At 34.3% G+C, this 17197-nt stretch overlaps 1 protein-coding gene across 2 annotated transcripts in view; it reads left to right on the forward strand.

Annotated features, from left to right (window-relative positions):
• LOC150076737 (lysosomal alpha-glucosidase-like) overlaps positions 1-17197 on the forward strand; it is a 154263-nt gene that overhangs the window by 65228 nt on the left and 71838 nt on the right. For both annotated transcript variants that reach the window (XM_090386529.1, XM_090386528.1), the window contains exons 5-6: positions 1386-1624; positions 12556-12687. In XM_090386529.1, the coding sequence (XP_090242655.1) occupies positions 1386-1624; positions 12556-12687 (371 nt within the window). The remainder of the gene's footprint in view (positions 1-1385; positions 1625-12555; positions 12688-17197) is intronic.

A 17197-nucleotide genomic window follows, 5' to 3' on the forward strand; every position in this document is an offset into this window, starting at 1 on the left:
AAAGTTTTTTTCTTCGTGAAAACGATGTAATTTCCGACAAAAGTTGAGCAAGAATTCGAACGTACACATATAAATATGACAGTTGGAATGCAAATTCTTGTGTGCAGCTCATGCGCCAGCAAAGTTGAATTTTGTTCATCTTTTGCTCTCACTCTCCGTCGTCGCACCATATATTGATAGCATATGAAAAACGACCTTGAAGATAGTGGGCGGCAGTGTTGCCAAATGAAAAAAATCAAGAACCGCGTAATTTCGAGTTTGCGTAAGTCGGGGTATTACTGTATATAATAAGTACTTCTGTCTGTATTTTATAAAACAGGCAGAAAAAAAGAGACAAATTCTTATGTAGAGGCACTGAGCTTTCAAACTGTGAGGCGTGATTATGGATTGCCAGATGTCATGGTACTACTAATGAGTAACACTTTTCAAGAAGAGTTACTCATTACTAAAATTGGAATATTTTATGTGAGATAAACAGAGATATTTAAATAAAATAAATCTTCTTCTTCTTCTTCTTCTTCTTCTTCTTCTGGTTCTGTGTTCAATTTGAACATTGGAGACCAACATTTTCCTGCCAACTCTATCTCCTGCTTTGTGAAATAGTTCTTGTGCCGAAAGACTCCTTGTCCATTCTTTGATGTTATCAAGCCACTTTTTTCTTTGTCTTCCTTTTGCTCTTTTGCCTTTAATCTTTCCTTGCAGGATTAGTCTCTGCAGGTCATATTGTGTGCCTCTTATAACATGCCTGATGTAGACAGTCTTTCTCCTTGCAGTTGTAGTTAGTACTGTTCTTGTGATCCTTGCCCTCTTAAGGACCTGCTCATTGGTAACCCGATCCATCCATGGAATTTTGATCATTCTTCTGAGCATTGAAATTTTTATTTTGTCAAAAAAAGATTGCAGTTATAAAGGTTGGGCATAGAAAACCATCCAACTTTTATAATTGTTAATGTTTCTTGACAGTGTCTGATTTTCCCTGTATATCACACATAATTATTTTATAAATTAGTTTTGTTCATATAACTTTTTACAAATATAATTTTCCTTAACTTAAGCATTAACCTAACAACTATTTTTCTCTGTTTTCTTAGATTATTGTGTTAGATACTTAGATTAGATACTTGATAATGTATCTAAAAGAGAAATCCAGAATGTTGTATAATAAGCAAGAATGCTTTTTTGTTAAACTAACGTTCTTTTGTAGGATTTCACACTTAGGCTACAATAAACTAAAAATTTCTTTGCAAAATGCATGTAGTCAGTTGTCATTTATTTTTATCTTTGACTTTCATTCAGAATTAATCTACGAAAAATGCCATTTTTGGCATTTTTCTATTAGGTTGATCCATAATCACAAATAATTTAGTCCTTTCTCTTAATTTCAGATGTCATTCTTCAGCCAACACCAGCTATAACTTTCCGTCCAGTAGGTGGCATTCTTGATTTTTTTGTATTCCTGGGACCTTCACCTAGTCAAGTTACTAAGCAATATTTAAAGTTGATTGGTCTTCCAGCATTGCCTCCTTACTGGGGATTGGGCTTTCATCTTTGTCGTTATAATTATGGTTCTTTAAACGAGACCAGAGAAGCTTGGAAAAGAACTAGAGATGCTGGCATTTGTTTTGTAAGTATAAGAAGATTAGCATTAATAGTTGTGTAGAAACACACACACACACACACACACACACACACACACACACACACACACACACACACACACACACACACACACACACACACACACACACACACACACACACACACAAAGAGAGAGTGTGTGAGAGTGTTGTTTTTTGGTTTTTAGGAGCATTAGCAACTAAGGCCATATTGCTCTGGGGATATGTGGTGGTCATTCCCTGACCTTTCTGCATCCTCTGTATTTGGTGGGCACGGGCTCGAACCCCGGTCTAATCAAGAAGCGTGTGCTATGCACTGCTGCTCCTGCCCACCTGGCTACGGACGTGCTGAGAGAGAGAGAGAGAGAGAGAGAGAAATGTTTATTTCTCTCTTGAACACAGATAAAGATCTATAGAATTAGTGAAAGAAACATAATTTTCTGTAGAATTAAATTTAGATACCTATCTGCTTTTTCCACATTTTATTAATAACAGATTAAATATTCATCTGTTATTTCAAGTCCCATTATTTTGAAATATAGACTTTTATTGTAGGAGTGGGTTTATGAAATATTTAAAGATAATTTGAAATTGAATAGCAAATATAGGAGAGCATAGTGGATATCAAATATAGGAGGGCTGTCCTTGACAATGCTTAACAATTAGGAACAAATCATGTTAGGAACAATGCTTAACAATTAGGAACATTGTATTGTTCCTAACAGTTAGGAACCAACTATATGATGTGATTTGGTCCTGATTGTTAGTCACATTAAAACTTGTTAAAGCTGAGTGGGTTAATATATTATAATAATCTGTTTCATCTGCAAGTTAATGATCACTTACCAAGACTGTCACTAGTGGCCAGGCAGATGACATCACGTTTCTGCTTGAAGACATCGCTGAGGAACTAATATTTGGTTAGGCAGTCAGTAAACTTATTTGAACCTGCTCACATGGAACATTTTATCTCTCTCTCTCTCTCTCTCTCGTTTATTTTGCTTGTATATAGATTCTGAATACCTTACTTTTAATATATAATTAATAGAGATCCCTGTATTATATAGTGTAATGAGGTATCCATGATATTTGTTAAAATGTTATTTTCATCATGTCATAGGCAAGCTTGGCGAACATCGTAATTGTAATTTTGTAAAATTCTTAGCCATATTAGGATATTATTATAACTGTACAATAAAGATTCCTGTTATTGACTTTATCTTTTATGATAACCCTGAAAATAAAAGGTTATTAGAACTTATAGCATATGGTATTTTGTATCAGTTGAGGGTTGGGAACACAGAAAATATTTGTGGACTTCAGTTTCTGTAGGTTGTAATTAACAGGAAATACGTAAGAAGAAAGTTTTTTTTCCAAAGAATAGACATAGAAAGGATAAATGAAGAAGAAGCAAAGTTAGTTCAGTGAGTTGAATCTGACCTATGAATGGATACCAACATACTTAATATGCACGTTTGAAAGAAAGAGATGCTAATTCAGAAGAACAGTGCCTATCAAAATATCTGTAGAAAAGGCATATAGCATAAACAGTATCTATGGGATTGGAGTGGAATGAGTTTATAAGAGAGGGATCGCTAATTAACTCCAGCTGCTTGTTTTTGAATGGAGTCAAGGAGTCTAGAGGTTTTGGAGACTGTTCTGATGTGAGAGTGATATTCTGTGGCAGAGCAGGTTTATGATTTTTACAGAGTTAACACTTGTTTAGAAGAAAAGTAACCCAGAGAGCAAAAGAGAAATCATAGATTCATTGATGCACAGGAAGCAGTAACTAGTAACTATAATATGCTTATGCCAAACTCTAGAAATTAAAGTTATGCCCTTGGTAATATACAGTCAGTCCTCGTATAACACATGTTTACACTACACGAATTTGATCATACACGATTTATAAATAGGGGAACGATATCTTATATAACACAAACCGAATTCGCTTATGCACGATTCGCCTTTGTGTTTACAAGAAATGGCAGTTGAACACAGAATCACCCCAACCGAAAGCAACACGATAGGAATGAAGAGAAGATTCTGAAAATGTGTTTATGTTTTTTATATCAGTGAAGGGGAAACACATTTCACCATAATAATGCAAAAACCAACACAATTCCAGCTATCGCTATAATCGCAAATGCAATTAGATCGAGTTTACTACCAGTTTATAACAGATTCCACTAGCAGAAATGCAACTGGAAATTGTTTTTATTGTTTTATGGTAGTAACCCCTAGAAATGTGCTTTAGTAAAATGTGAGGTGTTAATAGTGTGTCTCTGCCTTTACAGTGTTGTTTATTCAGTTGCTAGAGATGCCTCTGTAGCCAGGTGGGAAGGAGCAGCAGTGCGTAGCACACGCTTCTTGATTAGACCGAGGTTCAAGCCCGTCACCACTAAATACGGATGATGCGGAAAGGTCAGGGAATGACCACCGCATATCCTGGAGCAATATGGCCTTAGTTGCTAATGCTCCTAAAAACCAAATAACAAACATTAGAGGCTCCCAGCTTTGTTTATGTGTATCAAGCGTGCCTCCTCATTTTGTAATTGTGCTTTATTCCCTAAAAATGAGTAAAATACTTAAAAGGTGTGAAAAGGAAACGTCCTGGTGAAGACTGCAGATTCAGAGAGAAAAAGAAAAGCAATATCAATAAACAGAGGCAGTCTGGGTCAAAAATTCTTACCCGGGAAAATTTATAGTGGCTTCATACTATGGTTTATGGCCAAAATCACACCGGCCTCCGGCTGACCGGGGTTTCCCCGGTAAGGCTTATGGCCAGTCCGCCTCTGTCGATAGAGAAAAAAATATGAAATTGTGAAACGCTTTGAGCGAAATGAAAGACCATGTGATATTGCATGTGCTACAGACCTAAATGTGGCAATGCCTAGAATTACAAAGAATGCAGAAAAAATAAAAACAACTTTCATAGCAGGAACAACTCAAAGTGTAATTAAAATCCATTAGATTAAGACACAAAGAATTGGAAGAGATGGAACGGCTGTCATCTGTTTGTATAGAAAATCAAACAAAAAACAAGTTTGCTTACGATAGAAGCAAAAACATTAGCAATATTTTATTACGTAATAGTTGTAAAAAATACTTACGTATTTTATTACGATTATTTATTGTGTTTGGTAATGTTTTGGTTACAAATGTGTGTTCAATCTTGGGTGGTCAGCACCTAACCCTATTTTTCCCCTAGGGCCTGCTGTTTATATTGCACGATTTTGCATTGCACGAGGGTTTCTAGGAACACAATTATTGTGCTATACGAGGACTGACTGTATTTATTCTTGTTTAAAAATCTAAGTATTGTTGAAGATGAACATGGGAGCAGCAGCATTTTTTTTTTTTGTTTTTTAATGCAAGAAATAAGACAGGACTGGGTTTTAGGAAGAATTTCTTTGTTAGCTGAAGGTGGATAGTTTAGATATTGTGCTTCTCTATGCAGAAACCACAGTGTTCCACTTTCCTGTTCAAAGTTGAACAGGAAAGTAAATGTATGTAGCATAAGGAAAACTATGGATAGGATTCTCAGTCAGTGGCAGAAGTTTGTTGTGATACAGGAAGAAAAGTGCAAATGAAAGAACTGAACCATGGTGAGCCCCATTATTATTTGAGAAGGTAGAAGACAACATCCATTTGCATCGTATGTAGCAAGTGGTTGCAAGGAACTGGCTAGTAACCACTTTGCTTTGACTTTTGAAGTTTGAATTTTCATTAACTACCTGATAAAAAGCCTTAGAAATGTCAACAGCAAAACTTCTCCATGGAATTTATCCCTAGAAGAGTGATTTGATTTATTATCAATGGATTGCCATTGAGGGAAACCATATTCACAATTATTAAAATGACATGGAAGGTTTGAAAATGTGTAATCATTGGCAAGTGGTGAATTTCTCCATTAATTTGAAAGGATTGTGGTAAGTGCAATAGAGCAGTAAGTGGTGGCCAGGGATTTGTCCCTTTCTTAATAATTGGCTTAATAATTTCTTAATAATTGGCTTAATAATTTCCATGCAGAAAGGAAAAACACCAGTGAAATATGAGAGTTTAAAAAGATGATATAAAACATTAGTTAACTTTTGAGTACAAGTTTAAAAATAACTGGAGAAATGCCATAAAGACCTAGAGACCTTGGCATCAAGATTTTTCGTGATTTTTATAATCTCTGTTAGAAAAACAGAGAAAGCATTAAGTGGAATGTGTTCAGTATGGAAGTAGAATTGATATGAAGATGAACAGTGTAGAGTTAAAGACAAAGATGTTATTAAGTTAGTTTTATCTTTAGAATAGATGCAATAGAACTATCAGGATATGAAAGAGGTAGAAATATCACTGGACAGAAGTTGCAGTCAGTTGACTTTGGCAAGAGATCGGAAGGCTTGACTACCATTTGGACAAGAGGTAAGTTTCCTAGTTTGTATTTTTTATAAAGCAAGTTTGGATTTAATAATTTCTTACAACTATATCAAGCTTTCATGTAGGTAGAAAATGAAACTAAAGATTTGATGAAAGTCAATTGGAATTTCTTGATTCTTATCCTAAGTAGCTCCAGGATCTTTTTTTAGAAAACCTTGATTTAGATAAAGGATGAGAATTTAAGGTGAGGTGGGGATATAATTAATTTATAGCAAAGGCTTAATTTGTTCAGCACTCACCTCCTAATCTGTATTTTATTACTGAAGTTCCAAAAAAGAAAGGTAAAGGTGAAGGTTTAACTACATTATTAACTAAAACTATGCCCAGAGGAAGGAGTGCACCACTTTTTCCTCCAGTTGTCGTCCATAAAATCTCATGTAAACGAAAAACTAAAAATGTAGGGTCAGAAACCAAGAGCCCAAATTGAAGACTTTTGATGTATTCATTGTCAGTTGGCTGAATAGTATAAATGAAGGTAAGATTTATATAGTAGTTCTAGTTCCCATAGTGCGTCACACTAAACACGTGGGAATTTGAAGTGCGTGAGGTTCCATATTGGTGAAAGACCAGCCGTAGTCGTGTGTTTAATATTTCAAGTGATGTATTGTTCCAGAACCATTCTATTGCTAAGGCTTCATATTGAAGAAAATACCTATTAGGAGGTGAGTGCTGAACAAATTAAAAACCTTTGCTATTAATTAATTATGAGTAAATAGACAGCACTTTAAGCTTTAACTATAAATCTTTTAATGGTGAGATAGGGAATAAAGGATTTTTCCACAAAAAAATTATTATTGAAAGGATACTTTTAAGAATAATTTCCGTATTCTTGCAGACCTAAGCAGGTAACAGTATCAGGAGATTTAAAACAATAATCCAACCAACGATTACTGTTTTCCTTATAAATAGAAATTATGCATGCCATCCCATTTGGAATTGTTGTAAAGTAAAATTTAAAAAGCATGCATAGGCAGTTTTCTACATTCCTGTATTTTTTTTTTTAGTTGTGACTTTCACATGTAGAAGGCATAGCTACAAAAATACAAGAATGTAGAATACTTGCATGATTTAGGCTTAATTAATTTTTACCAGAAATTAAAATAATTGAATCTGTTATTAGAACTAATTGAATCAAAATAATTCTTATGTAAATTTAATTAGTTGATATTCCAATTATATGGGTATGTAATCAAGTTCTTTGAAATTTAGATCTGCATTAACCCTCTTACTGTTTTATAAACTTCAGCTGTTAATTTAGAAAAATATAAATGTTAGTAATGGCATTTGTTACTTTATTCACTGAGAGGGCCAGTGATCATAGCCAGTCATTTACATGGTAACAGAGGAGCAAGTAAGTAGCTTAAAATATAAGTGGCAGAGTCAAAATTCAATGGCAAGAATAATAGAGCATACATTTTTTAATCAGCTAAAATTTCTGGCAGATGGAAGTTAGCATGTAACTCAACACTAAGTTGAGTTAGTACTTAGTGTCAATTTATGTGGACTTAGTGTCATTTATTTACTTGGAGTCATATTAAGGTATGTTTTTTATGCTAATTTATCAGCAGCCTTCTTTATTTCAAACAGAACATTATTATTTTGGAATGTTCAAGGCAGATATTAATGGCATAATTTTTTTTAGACTTTTCTTTTGGGCAGAATTAGCAGTAGTCAAAAAAAAAAAAAAAATTCAAGGAAGGCTTATTCAGTTTAACCTTTTGTTAGTACAGAATTTTTATTTAAGAAGGTTAATCTTGTGTATGTATGAGCTAGTATTTAATTAATTGTTCTTTTTTTTTTATGATGGAATTGAAGCTCTTTTAATTTGAAATTTTAAAATGGAGAATTTTAATTTCCATTATGTCCATATTCTGTAGAAATCAGTCTAATAATTTTATTATATCTAAAATTGTACAACATTTAAGTCTCCAGAAATTATTTCTTTTACCTTGAATTAGATCTAAGCTTGTAAAAGGAATCCATGTTTCTGAAAGTGGGAAGCTTGGACAGTCAGAGCAGAGCAGAGTCTTTTTTTTTTTTCAGAGCAATGCTTTGATTAAATGACATCAGTACCTTTTCAACATTCCTGCAGTACTGCTGAGTCCAACCATACAAATTTTGTCTTCTAACTCAAAGAAAAGGGAAAGAAAAGATAATTTAATGGAAGAAGTAAAGCCTTAAAATATTCTTGCAAGCTGAGAGCATAATTGCCAAACTTCAAAGAGAAAGTTTGACTCAGGGAAGATTTATTATGAAAGGAGAAATTAATACCATATATTAAATATAACACAATAGGAACTTATTATTTTTGCTTTTTATTTTATGCATATAATTTACTTTATATTTATTTTTGGAAGAAGTAATAAAAAAATGTTTTGTCATAAATAACAGGTGGAAAACACATTTTTAAATTAAAATTTTTCATAAAAAATTACATTTACTTAAGTATTGCAATTCTGTTAATAAAAGGTATAGCATTTGGTGTATAATAAACAAAATTCAAAATAGTCAAAAAAGTTTTGAATTTGGTTCAGAAATTTGAACAAAAAAAAAAAAAAAATTGACATCTGTCTGACCAGGCTACTATAATTGTAACAGTTAGAGCCACCATTGCTTGGTTAGCACAAAAAAATGTAAGTACATATAGATAGGAAATAAATGCAGCAAAATTGAAATGTCATAAATAGTAGAAAAATGCCAATACCTATAATGTAAATATCATAACCAGTACTATATAATGTAAATATCATAGCCAGTCATTTACGTGGATTTTGGATGTTTTCTGGCTGTGATATAATCTAAATATCATAGCCAGTCATTTACATGGATTTTGGATGTTTCCTGGCTATGATATAATCTAAATACCAAAATCCACGTAAAAAAATTTACGTGGATTTTGGATGTTTTCTGTAGGCTTGATATTTTTTGCAAATAATTATTTTTTTTCATTAGATTGATGTATATGAGGCAAAAGTTGTGTAAGCAACATATAGCATGAAGTAATGTTTTTAGATAGTCTGTAAATATGCCTATTTTAGATATGACTAGCGTGGCCTCATAGTGTGAGGCCATGGTGTGGCCTCAGCAGTGTCCCCCCATATGTACCCTTATTTAATAGCTGATATTGATGCCACGGAGAGTTATCAGTCATTTCGCTTTTGTAGATTATTTAGCAGTTTGCCTGTCAACTTGAGAAGACAACTACTACCACTTGTACAAGAGATAGGAGAGTTTAATTTTGCTTTGGAAGCCAGAATTACTTTGGATACATAATCTCTTAATACATAAGCTTGAAGTGTCCAAAATTTTAAAAAAATAAATAAACCATGTATGAGTGGTTTCCTTTAAGTACTTAGACTCTCATTTTTCAGTATTTCTTCTTCTTATTATTATTATTTTATTTTATTTTTTTTGTTGGTCAACAATATCATGTAGACTTAGCAGCATATAATGCAACAAAGCAAGCTTATATAGCGTCAGCCAAAAAAAAAAAAAAAAAAAAACTACCTTCCCATTGTTAAATGGGAAGGCAGAACTAGACAAGCATTTGGAGTGGATGGATGGGTTACCATCCATCCACTCCAAATGCTTGTCTAGTTCTGCCTTGAACTTATTTAAGTTGTCAACCTCCTCTACAACAGATGGAATTTTGTTCCAACAATCAATCACCTGCTGGCTAAAGGCAAATTTCTGCACATCTATTCTACAACTGATTTTTGTTCAATTTGAATATATGACCCCTCATGCTTGTAATCTGAGCAAGATTAAGAATCCCATCAGCATTGAGCTTGCTCAAACCATTCAAGGGCTTATACACTTCAGTCAAATTATCTAGCGAGTGCCTAGTCTCCAGATGCTGCAATTTGCAGAATTTAAGTTTTTGTTGGTAACAGCAACCTTTGTTCCATTCACCAATCTCGTTGCCCATCTCTGTACTTGTTCCAGCAGCTCTACATCCTTCCTAAAATGAGACCCTTCAGATCTGTAAGCAGTACTCAAGGTGTGGCCTGACCGTTGCCTTATACAAGGGGATAATCACCTCTCTGATAGCAAAATTCCTGTATATCATTGACAAGACACCACATGCTATTCTTGTAGCCTATTTGCACAGAAAACTATATATCTGACTGCACAGTTACCCCCAGATCTTGTTCATTCTCCACTATGCTGAGTGTAGTACTGCGCAGTTGGTACATTATTCTGGGGTTACTGCTACCCATATGCATTATTTTACATTTTTCAATGTTAAACTTCAATTGCACCTCCCAGCCCATCTGCTCAATTTTCTAGATCCTGTTGCAGTAGTGTACTATCTTTACTGTCATTAACAACCCTGCCAACCTTCATATTGTCTGCAGACTTGGACATTAACCCTGATATAACTTCATCAATATTATTAATAAATACAGAAAACAACAATGGGCCCAATACCGAACCCTGGGGGATTCCATTAATAACATTAGTCCAGGAAGAGCAGTGTCCATTAATTGCCACTCTGTCTTCTCCCACTCAACTTGCCCTTAATGCCATACTGCTCCAATTTATACAGTATGCATGAGGTACTGTTATGTGTAAGGTGACTTTATGCATAAAGTGCTGTTTTTGTTTTGTTAGTAATTATTTTTTAAAAATTTTGGAACTTCATTGGCTGTTTTTAGAATAATTTTTGGTATATATTATGTATTGTTTGAAATGGTATAGCATAGCTGTAAGTAAATATTTCTCATTGATTTTGTTTTTTATTGATTAACGATACTTTTCTTTAATACTGAGGCGCCTCTGTAGCCAGGTGGGAAGGAGCAGCAGTGCGTAGCACACGCTTCTTGATTAGACCGGGGTTCGAGCCTGTCACTACCAAATACGGAGGATGTGGAAATGTCATGGAATGACCACTGCATATCCCGGAGTAATATGGCCTTAGTTGCTAATGCTCCTAAAAACCAAATAACTAACTATTTAATACTGTGACTCAGTAACACAGTATCTGTGCAGAATTGAAATATATTCACAACTCTAGTTTTTTAATGAATTTTTAAAAACAAAACATTTTTAAATGTGAATAATGCTTTTGTGAATTAATATTGTCATTTTTTTCAAAAGATCCTGAGTACTGTCACACATTTTATGTGTAGTATATCATGTTCATAGCTGCAGTAGTTATTTTTTAAGAATTTTTTTTATTAAAATCATCCCATTTTTATTTTTTTAAAAATTCATTTATTGCACTCCAATGGAGCTTCTCCTGAAGTTGAAACATTGACATAAACAAATTAATAATTTTTTTATATCAGTGCTTATAATAATTATTCATATTGCTGATGTGGAGAGCAGAAGATTCAAGTTTTAGTAAGCCTCCCTGTCTTATACGAAAGCAAAGCGTCAGCAGAAAATAAAGAAAGGCATTTGAAATTGAAATGCTTGCCAGCTTGGTGAAGGCACAGACAAAATAATGAGATTTAATTTGAGCACATCCTCATTCTTCATTCACTTGTGTCAGTGCTATGAATTAATTTCAGGAATTATTATTTTCTGATCACATTTTTCACCATTTTGACAGCAGGTAAAAATATTGTATTGTTACCAAAAAAAAAATATTGGTGTTTAACTTTAAGATATACTAAATCATCATTGCCTAAGACAATTATTTCTTTGTGACAAATTGTCATTAAATGCATTGGGCTCTGAAATAGGCCCCTATATGTTCTATTGGGTTAAGCAAAGTAGTGGTATTGTATTGCACTGAGTGTCACAGAGTTCAACAATTTTTCTTTGAGATGTGGATGCCACATCTTGATCCTTGCTTATGTTGGTTCTTACAAAGTTGTTACCTCCAGTATACTAGGCATTTATAATACTTTTGGACCTTGTGAATTGGAGATATATCCAGAATTACTAATAATCCTACTAGTGAAAAGATGCATGCAGAGGATTTAGCTCTCACAGAATGACCAGAATTTTATTGAATTTCATATTTGATTCCTAGGTATTACCTGAATCAGCTCTGTCAGCATTAAACTTCCAAGTAAAGAGAACTAATATTTTCTTTCCAAATGAAGCTGATCATGTCAGCAACTAGAAATTTTTATTTCTAATGGTTTATACTCTGTTTCCTTTTGCCACGGTAAGACCTGAAAAGCAAATCAGAACATGCCTATCAGTTATAATTTTTGACTTTACCTAAATTTTTTTTACCACATGTTTCAAATTCTCTGTATAAATTTAATTTTAAGCTTAGAAGAGTAGTTATTCTTTTTATTGCATTAATCATTTCTCTCATTCTTGTTAGCCCTACAATGAAGTGTCCTGTAGTGTATATCTACATGTTACATATATCCCTCAGTTCATGTATCATTACTTCTTTAATTTTAGTTTCACCTTGAATAATTGTCCTCCCTTTTTTCTGGTTTCGCAGTGCAGTTTTCTTAGTATCATTAATCATTTAACCTTGATTTTAATATATGTTAATATTTTATATGCTTCTGATTTGTTTGTTTGTTTGTTTCCTTAGGACACTCAGTGGAATGATATTGATTATATGGATAACCATAAAGATTTCACGTATGACAAGGAAAACTATTCGGGACTTCCACAGTTTGTTAATGAACTTCATGATTCAGGAATGCATTATGTTCCAATAATTGTAAGTATCCTTGGTATTGTTTATTATTCTTTTTGAAATGTGTAATCTTTTAAATCAACGCAATCAAAAGGTGTTAGTCTTGACTCTTAGCATTGACAAAAATTTTAACATAGGAGAATGAGAACTCATTTGTAAAAATTTAAGTGAATTTTTTACAAACGTACATAATGCAATTAGGTGTTTGTTTTGATACATAGGGCTGTTGCCATTAAAGCTCCCACACTCTGTAGCCTCACTCCATGCCACACTCTGTACTAAAAGTAATTTTAGCTTCTAAACAAACTTGCCACTATGGGGGGAAAATCATGGCACAAATGCAGAGAGCAAAAATGCTATTGCTGATGTTAGTTGTTGAGATGAAAGAATACATGATTGTGCAGTTGTGAGAGTAGTAGCACATCAAAGTGATGAAGACATATACAGGTGGAGGAAAATATTGAGATGAGGTCCTGAGGTGTTAGAGGGATTTAGAGAGAGAGAGAGAGAGAGAGCGTAGCTAATTCTTAGAGGAACAAGAAGCTTAGCTATTAAAGTGGATAAGGATGAAAATGCATTTCTCCCAACAGTTCAGAATTCTGAAGATATGACTAATGGAATGAAAACAAGTATCCAATAACAAAAATGGCAAAAATAATGAAATATAATGAAACTGATTCTCCTGTGAAATGTCGGAACAGTTGTGAAGATTGCATGAGTAATTCAGCTATTCCTGAATTACTCGTGTTTTCGCGCGCGCACACACACACACACACACACTGAGTGATCACTGAATTGTGACCACCTACCAAATACTTCGTAAGTCCTTCTTTTACTCTCAGTACAGCAGCTATCCGACGTGGCATTGATTCAACAAGATGTCGGAAACGTTTGGGAGGTATGGCCAATCAAGCTGTGTGTAATGCGGTCAGCAATGCAGGTATGGAGGTGATTGGTGTATCCAGATGCCTGATATGCCTTTCCATAGTGTCCCACAAGTGTCCTATTGGATTGATATCAGGGGAGTTCGGAGGGCAATCGATATGCTGGAAGTCAAAACTGTGTTCCTCGGACCATTCCTGCACAATTGTCCGATGGCTCGGCGCATTGTCATCTTGGAAGACACCATCACCATTCGAAAAAAAGTGTAACATAATGGGGTGTACACAGTCAGCAAGCAGCTGACGATAGTGGAGACCACTGATATGTTGTTCCACATGCACCAGGGGTCCAAGTTCCTGCCAGTGAAACATGTCCCACACCATACCACCTCTTCCTCTGTCCTGCATGATGGATCAAGAGCCTCACGTGGTTGAAGCCAAATCCATACACAGTTATCCACGGTGTCGAGTAAATAACGTGACTCATCCGACCAGCACACCTTCTTTTAGTCTTCTAATGTCCAACTTGCGTACCCTTTGTACCAGGCATGTCTTTTATGCCGATGAACCTTGGTTAGGAGAAAATACCGTAGGATTCGTCTGCCTGTATAGCCCATATGTGTGAGCATGCAACACATGGTCATGCCAGATATTGTTCCGGGTTAGCTCATGTTGATTGGGTAGTCAGTTCTTCGCCTGTACGAGTCATTAGATCCAGCACTCACCTCTAACATCAACCTTTCTCTGACCTTTGCAGTTTTGCCGCTGGATCGTTGTTTGACCATTTTGACACCAGTCCTGGTACACTTTAACTATGGCAGCTCTCGAACACCTCACCAGTTTAGCCATTTGGGAAATCAAGGCACCAGCTTGTCGAGCACCCACAATCTGTCCTTTATCAAAGTCCGATACCTTTCTTTTAACTGTCATGCTCGGAATTTTACTACCTACTGAACCACTGACACCTTATCTATACTACACAGGTTGACTAACTCAGCACTCTCGTACCTCACATGGTCAACAGGTCGCATTCAGTTTTCATAGGGGGTGGTCATAATTCAGTGATCACTCAGTGTATATATATATATATAGATACATAGTATATAAAAGGAAAAGAAAGAAAGTGACAATGATAAAAAACAGTTTTATGTAATAGGACTATTGATAGTCAGACCATGATAGTCAACAACCATAATGATTATAAGCTATGAGATATAAGTAATAGAGTGAAGAGATATAGAAAGGAGTAAAGGAATGAAACAAATCACATTATATATATATATATATATATATATATATATATACTAAATAGATACGTTATAGTGTAAAGTAAATATCTTTAAAGTTTGAAAATCCATATAGCCATAGTCCTGCCATATCTCCAGTATACATGAAAACCAAAATATAAATCATATTAAGTAAATTAATAAAATAATATGCCCAACACAGGAAAATTATTTTGCAAGGAACTTTGTCGAGGGCTAAACCCTTACAAAATAACCAACCCATGCTAGACTGAGCCATCGGTTTCTGTTATCATCTGCCTGTATACTAAAGCCAAATTATATAATAGTGGAAATGTAGAATAATTTAGTATAACATTAACGTAAGATTTGAGACAAATGTAAGTCTAGAATGCCAAAACAACAAGTGTAGTACCGTATTACATAACAACAATTTATAAATGTTACAGGCTGGATGATATTTAGCCCGACCGATCGCTACCACATTATAAGCACAACTGAGTAATTATTAAAATTTTGCTGAACACAATTTAGCATAAAATTTGCAGAAAATAGCTACTAAAGCTAACCGAAGGAGAACGGAAAAATGTATAGTAGAGCAATAGTACCTCACTCCCCCTCGAATTACTCTAATAGTTCGCGAGGTATGAAAAATAAGGCAAGTAGAAAGCTAAAAGCAAAAAGAAAGAAAAGAAAGGTCAATTTATCGATAGTACATCGGATATTAACCGGGAGCGTAACTTCCCGACCCTAAAAGTAGGGATCCTGGTTAGGTAATAAAGGCCTGTAAAAATATATCAATCGAATAAAAAGAAAAGAAGAAAAAGGAAAAGGAAAAAAACGGAATGGCTAATTCCTAATAAAGTTTACTTTAAGTAGGACTTAAATTATGTCAGATAAAGTCAAATTGTCAGTAATGCTAAGAGAACGAAAGACGGAACATGTCAGATAAGGTCGAATTGTCAGTAATGCTTAGAGAACAAAGGAGGGAACATGGTAAAAAACCCCGTAAGGAATCTACCAAGCATACTTTACCGTAGCCCAAGGCGGGAAAAACAAAACGCCTGCAGCAACCTCACTAGACTTATATAACTACAAAGCGTCATGCGCCACCTAAGATTTGTCAAGAATTAGCCGGTGTTTTTTGGATGAACAAAAGCATAATAGCGCCCTCTATAATAGAGAAAACAAAACCAATAATACTCAGATGTAGAAGAGAAATCCTAGTATAATATAGAATTCATTCCTACTGTAAAAAACCCATATAGGTACCACTTTTCTAAGGCGTAAGCTATATATAGCGAGTTCAAAACAGCAGTCCCTAGTATGTACATGTATATACAAAGGCTAATTAGTACACCACTCGCTATAACAATACCATATATTAAAAAACCAATAATGATTACATTAAGACCACGTCAATAACCAAAATGTATATAACAGTTTAATAAACTGCCTGCCTAATATTTTCGATAATTTCCAACTGGTTTAAATTATCGTGGTACTTTTTTAGTGCTATGGATAAAGCAGTACTCATATGTTTCAAAATGAAATTATATGGGAAACCGTTATCCAATAATTTATGCTTAAGATCGATAAGCGCATATATAACATCACTTTTATTATTACAAATATATACTCTTCTGATAGTTTGTGTCACTATAATGTTTTTAAGTATACGTACAGAGATATTAGTACCCCAACGGGTTAAGTCTATAGTTTTGAAATTGAATTCTTTGCGTTTGTCAAATAGCTTGGTAGATAGTGTATTATTATTAATCTGAATATCTATGTCCAGATATGCTACTTTAAAAGGGTCACAGTTGTTAGTGACTTCTAGAACCAACTCCTGCGGGTAGTGTTTAATAGCTTCTGTAAGAAAGCTAGTATTGTTGAACACAATTAGGTCATCAATATATCTGAACATATGGATATCTTTAACAAAGTTGTTTTCAAAATGATGCAGATATAAGTTGGCGATGAGACACGAGCTACTCGCCCCCATGGCAATGCCAGCATGCTGTATGAAAATATTACTACCATTATAAATATAGCTGTTGGAAATACAAAGATTAATCAAGTTATCCCAATAATTACGTTGGCAGGGTAAAATTTGGCTATATTCTGTAAAATAATTATTTAACACCAATTTTAGACTATCATGTGGGATGCTAGTAAATAAATTTTTGAAATCATATGTATTTATATGTTTGATGCTATTCATATTGTTCTTTATAAAGGTTAAAATAGGTTTATTGTTATTAATAATTCTAGGGAAATCTATAGCATTGAAAATCATGCTGAGCAATTCAACTAGCTTACTATGTGGGACTTTAGAGTAGCTATTTCTACAAGATGTAATAAATCTGAAACTAATAGGCGATTTGTGAAACTTGGGAATACCATACA

The sequence above is a fragment of the Mastigoproctus giganteus genome, chromosome 12 (genome assembly GCF_048544385.1).
Source record: "Mastigoproctus giganteus isolate SK-2022 chromosome 12, ASM4854438v1, whole genome shotgun sequence".
In the NCBI taxonomy this organism is placed as follows: Eukaryota; Metazoa; Arthropoda; class Arachnida; order Uropygi; family Thelyphonidae; genus Mastigoproctus; species Mastigoproctus giganteus.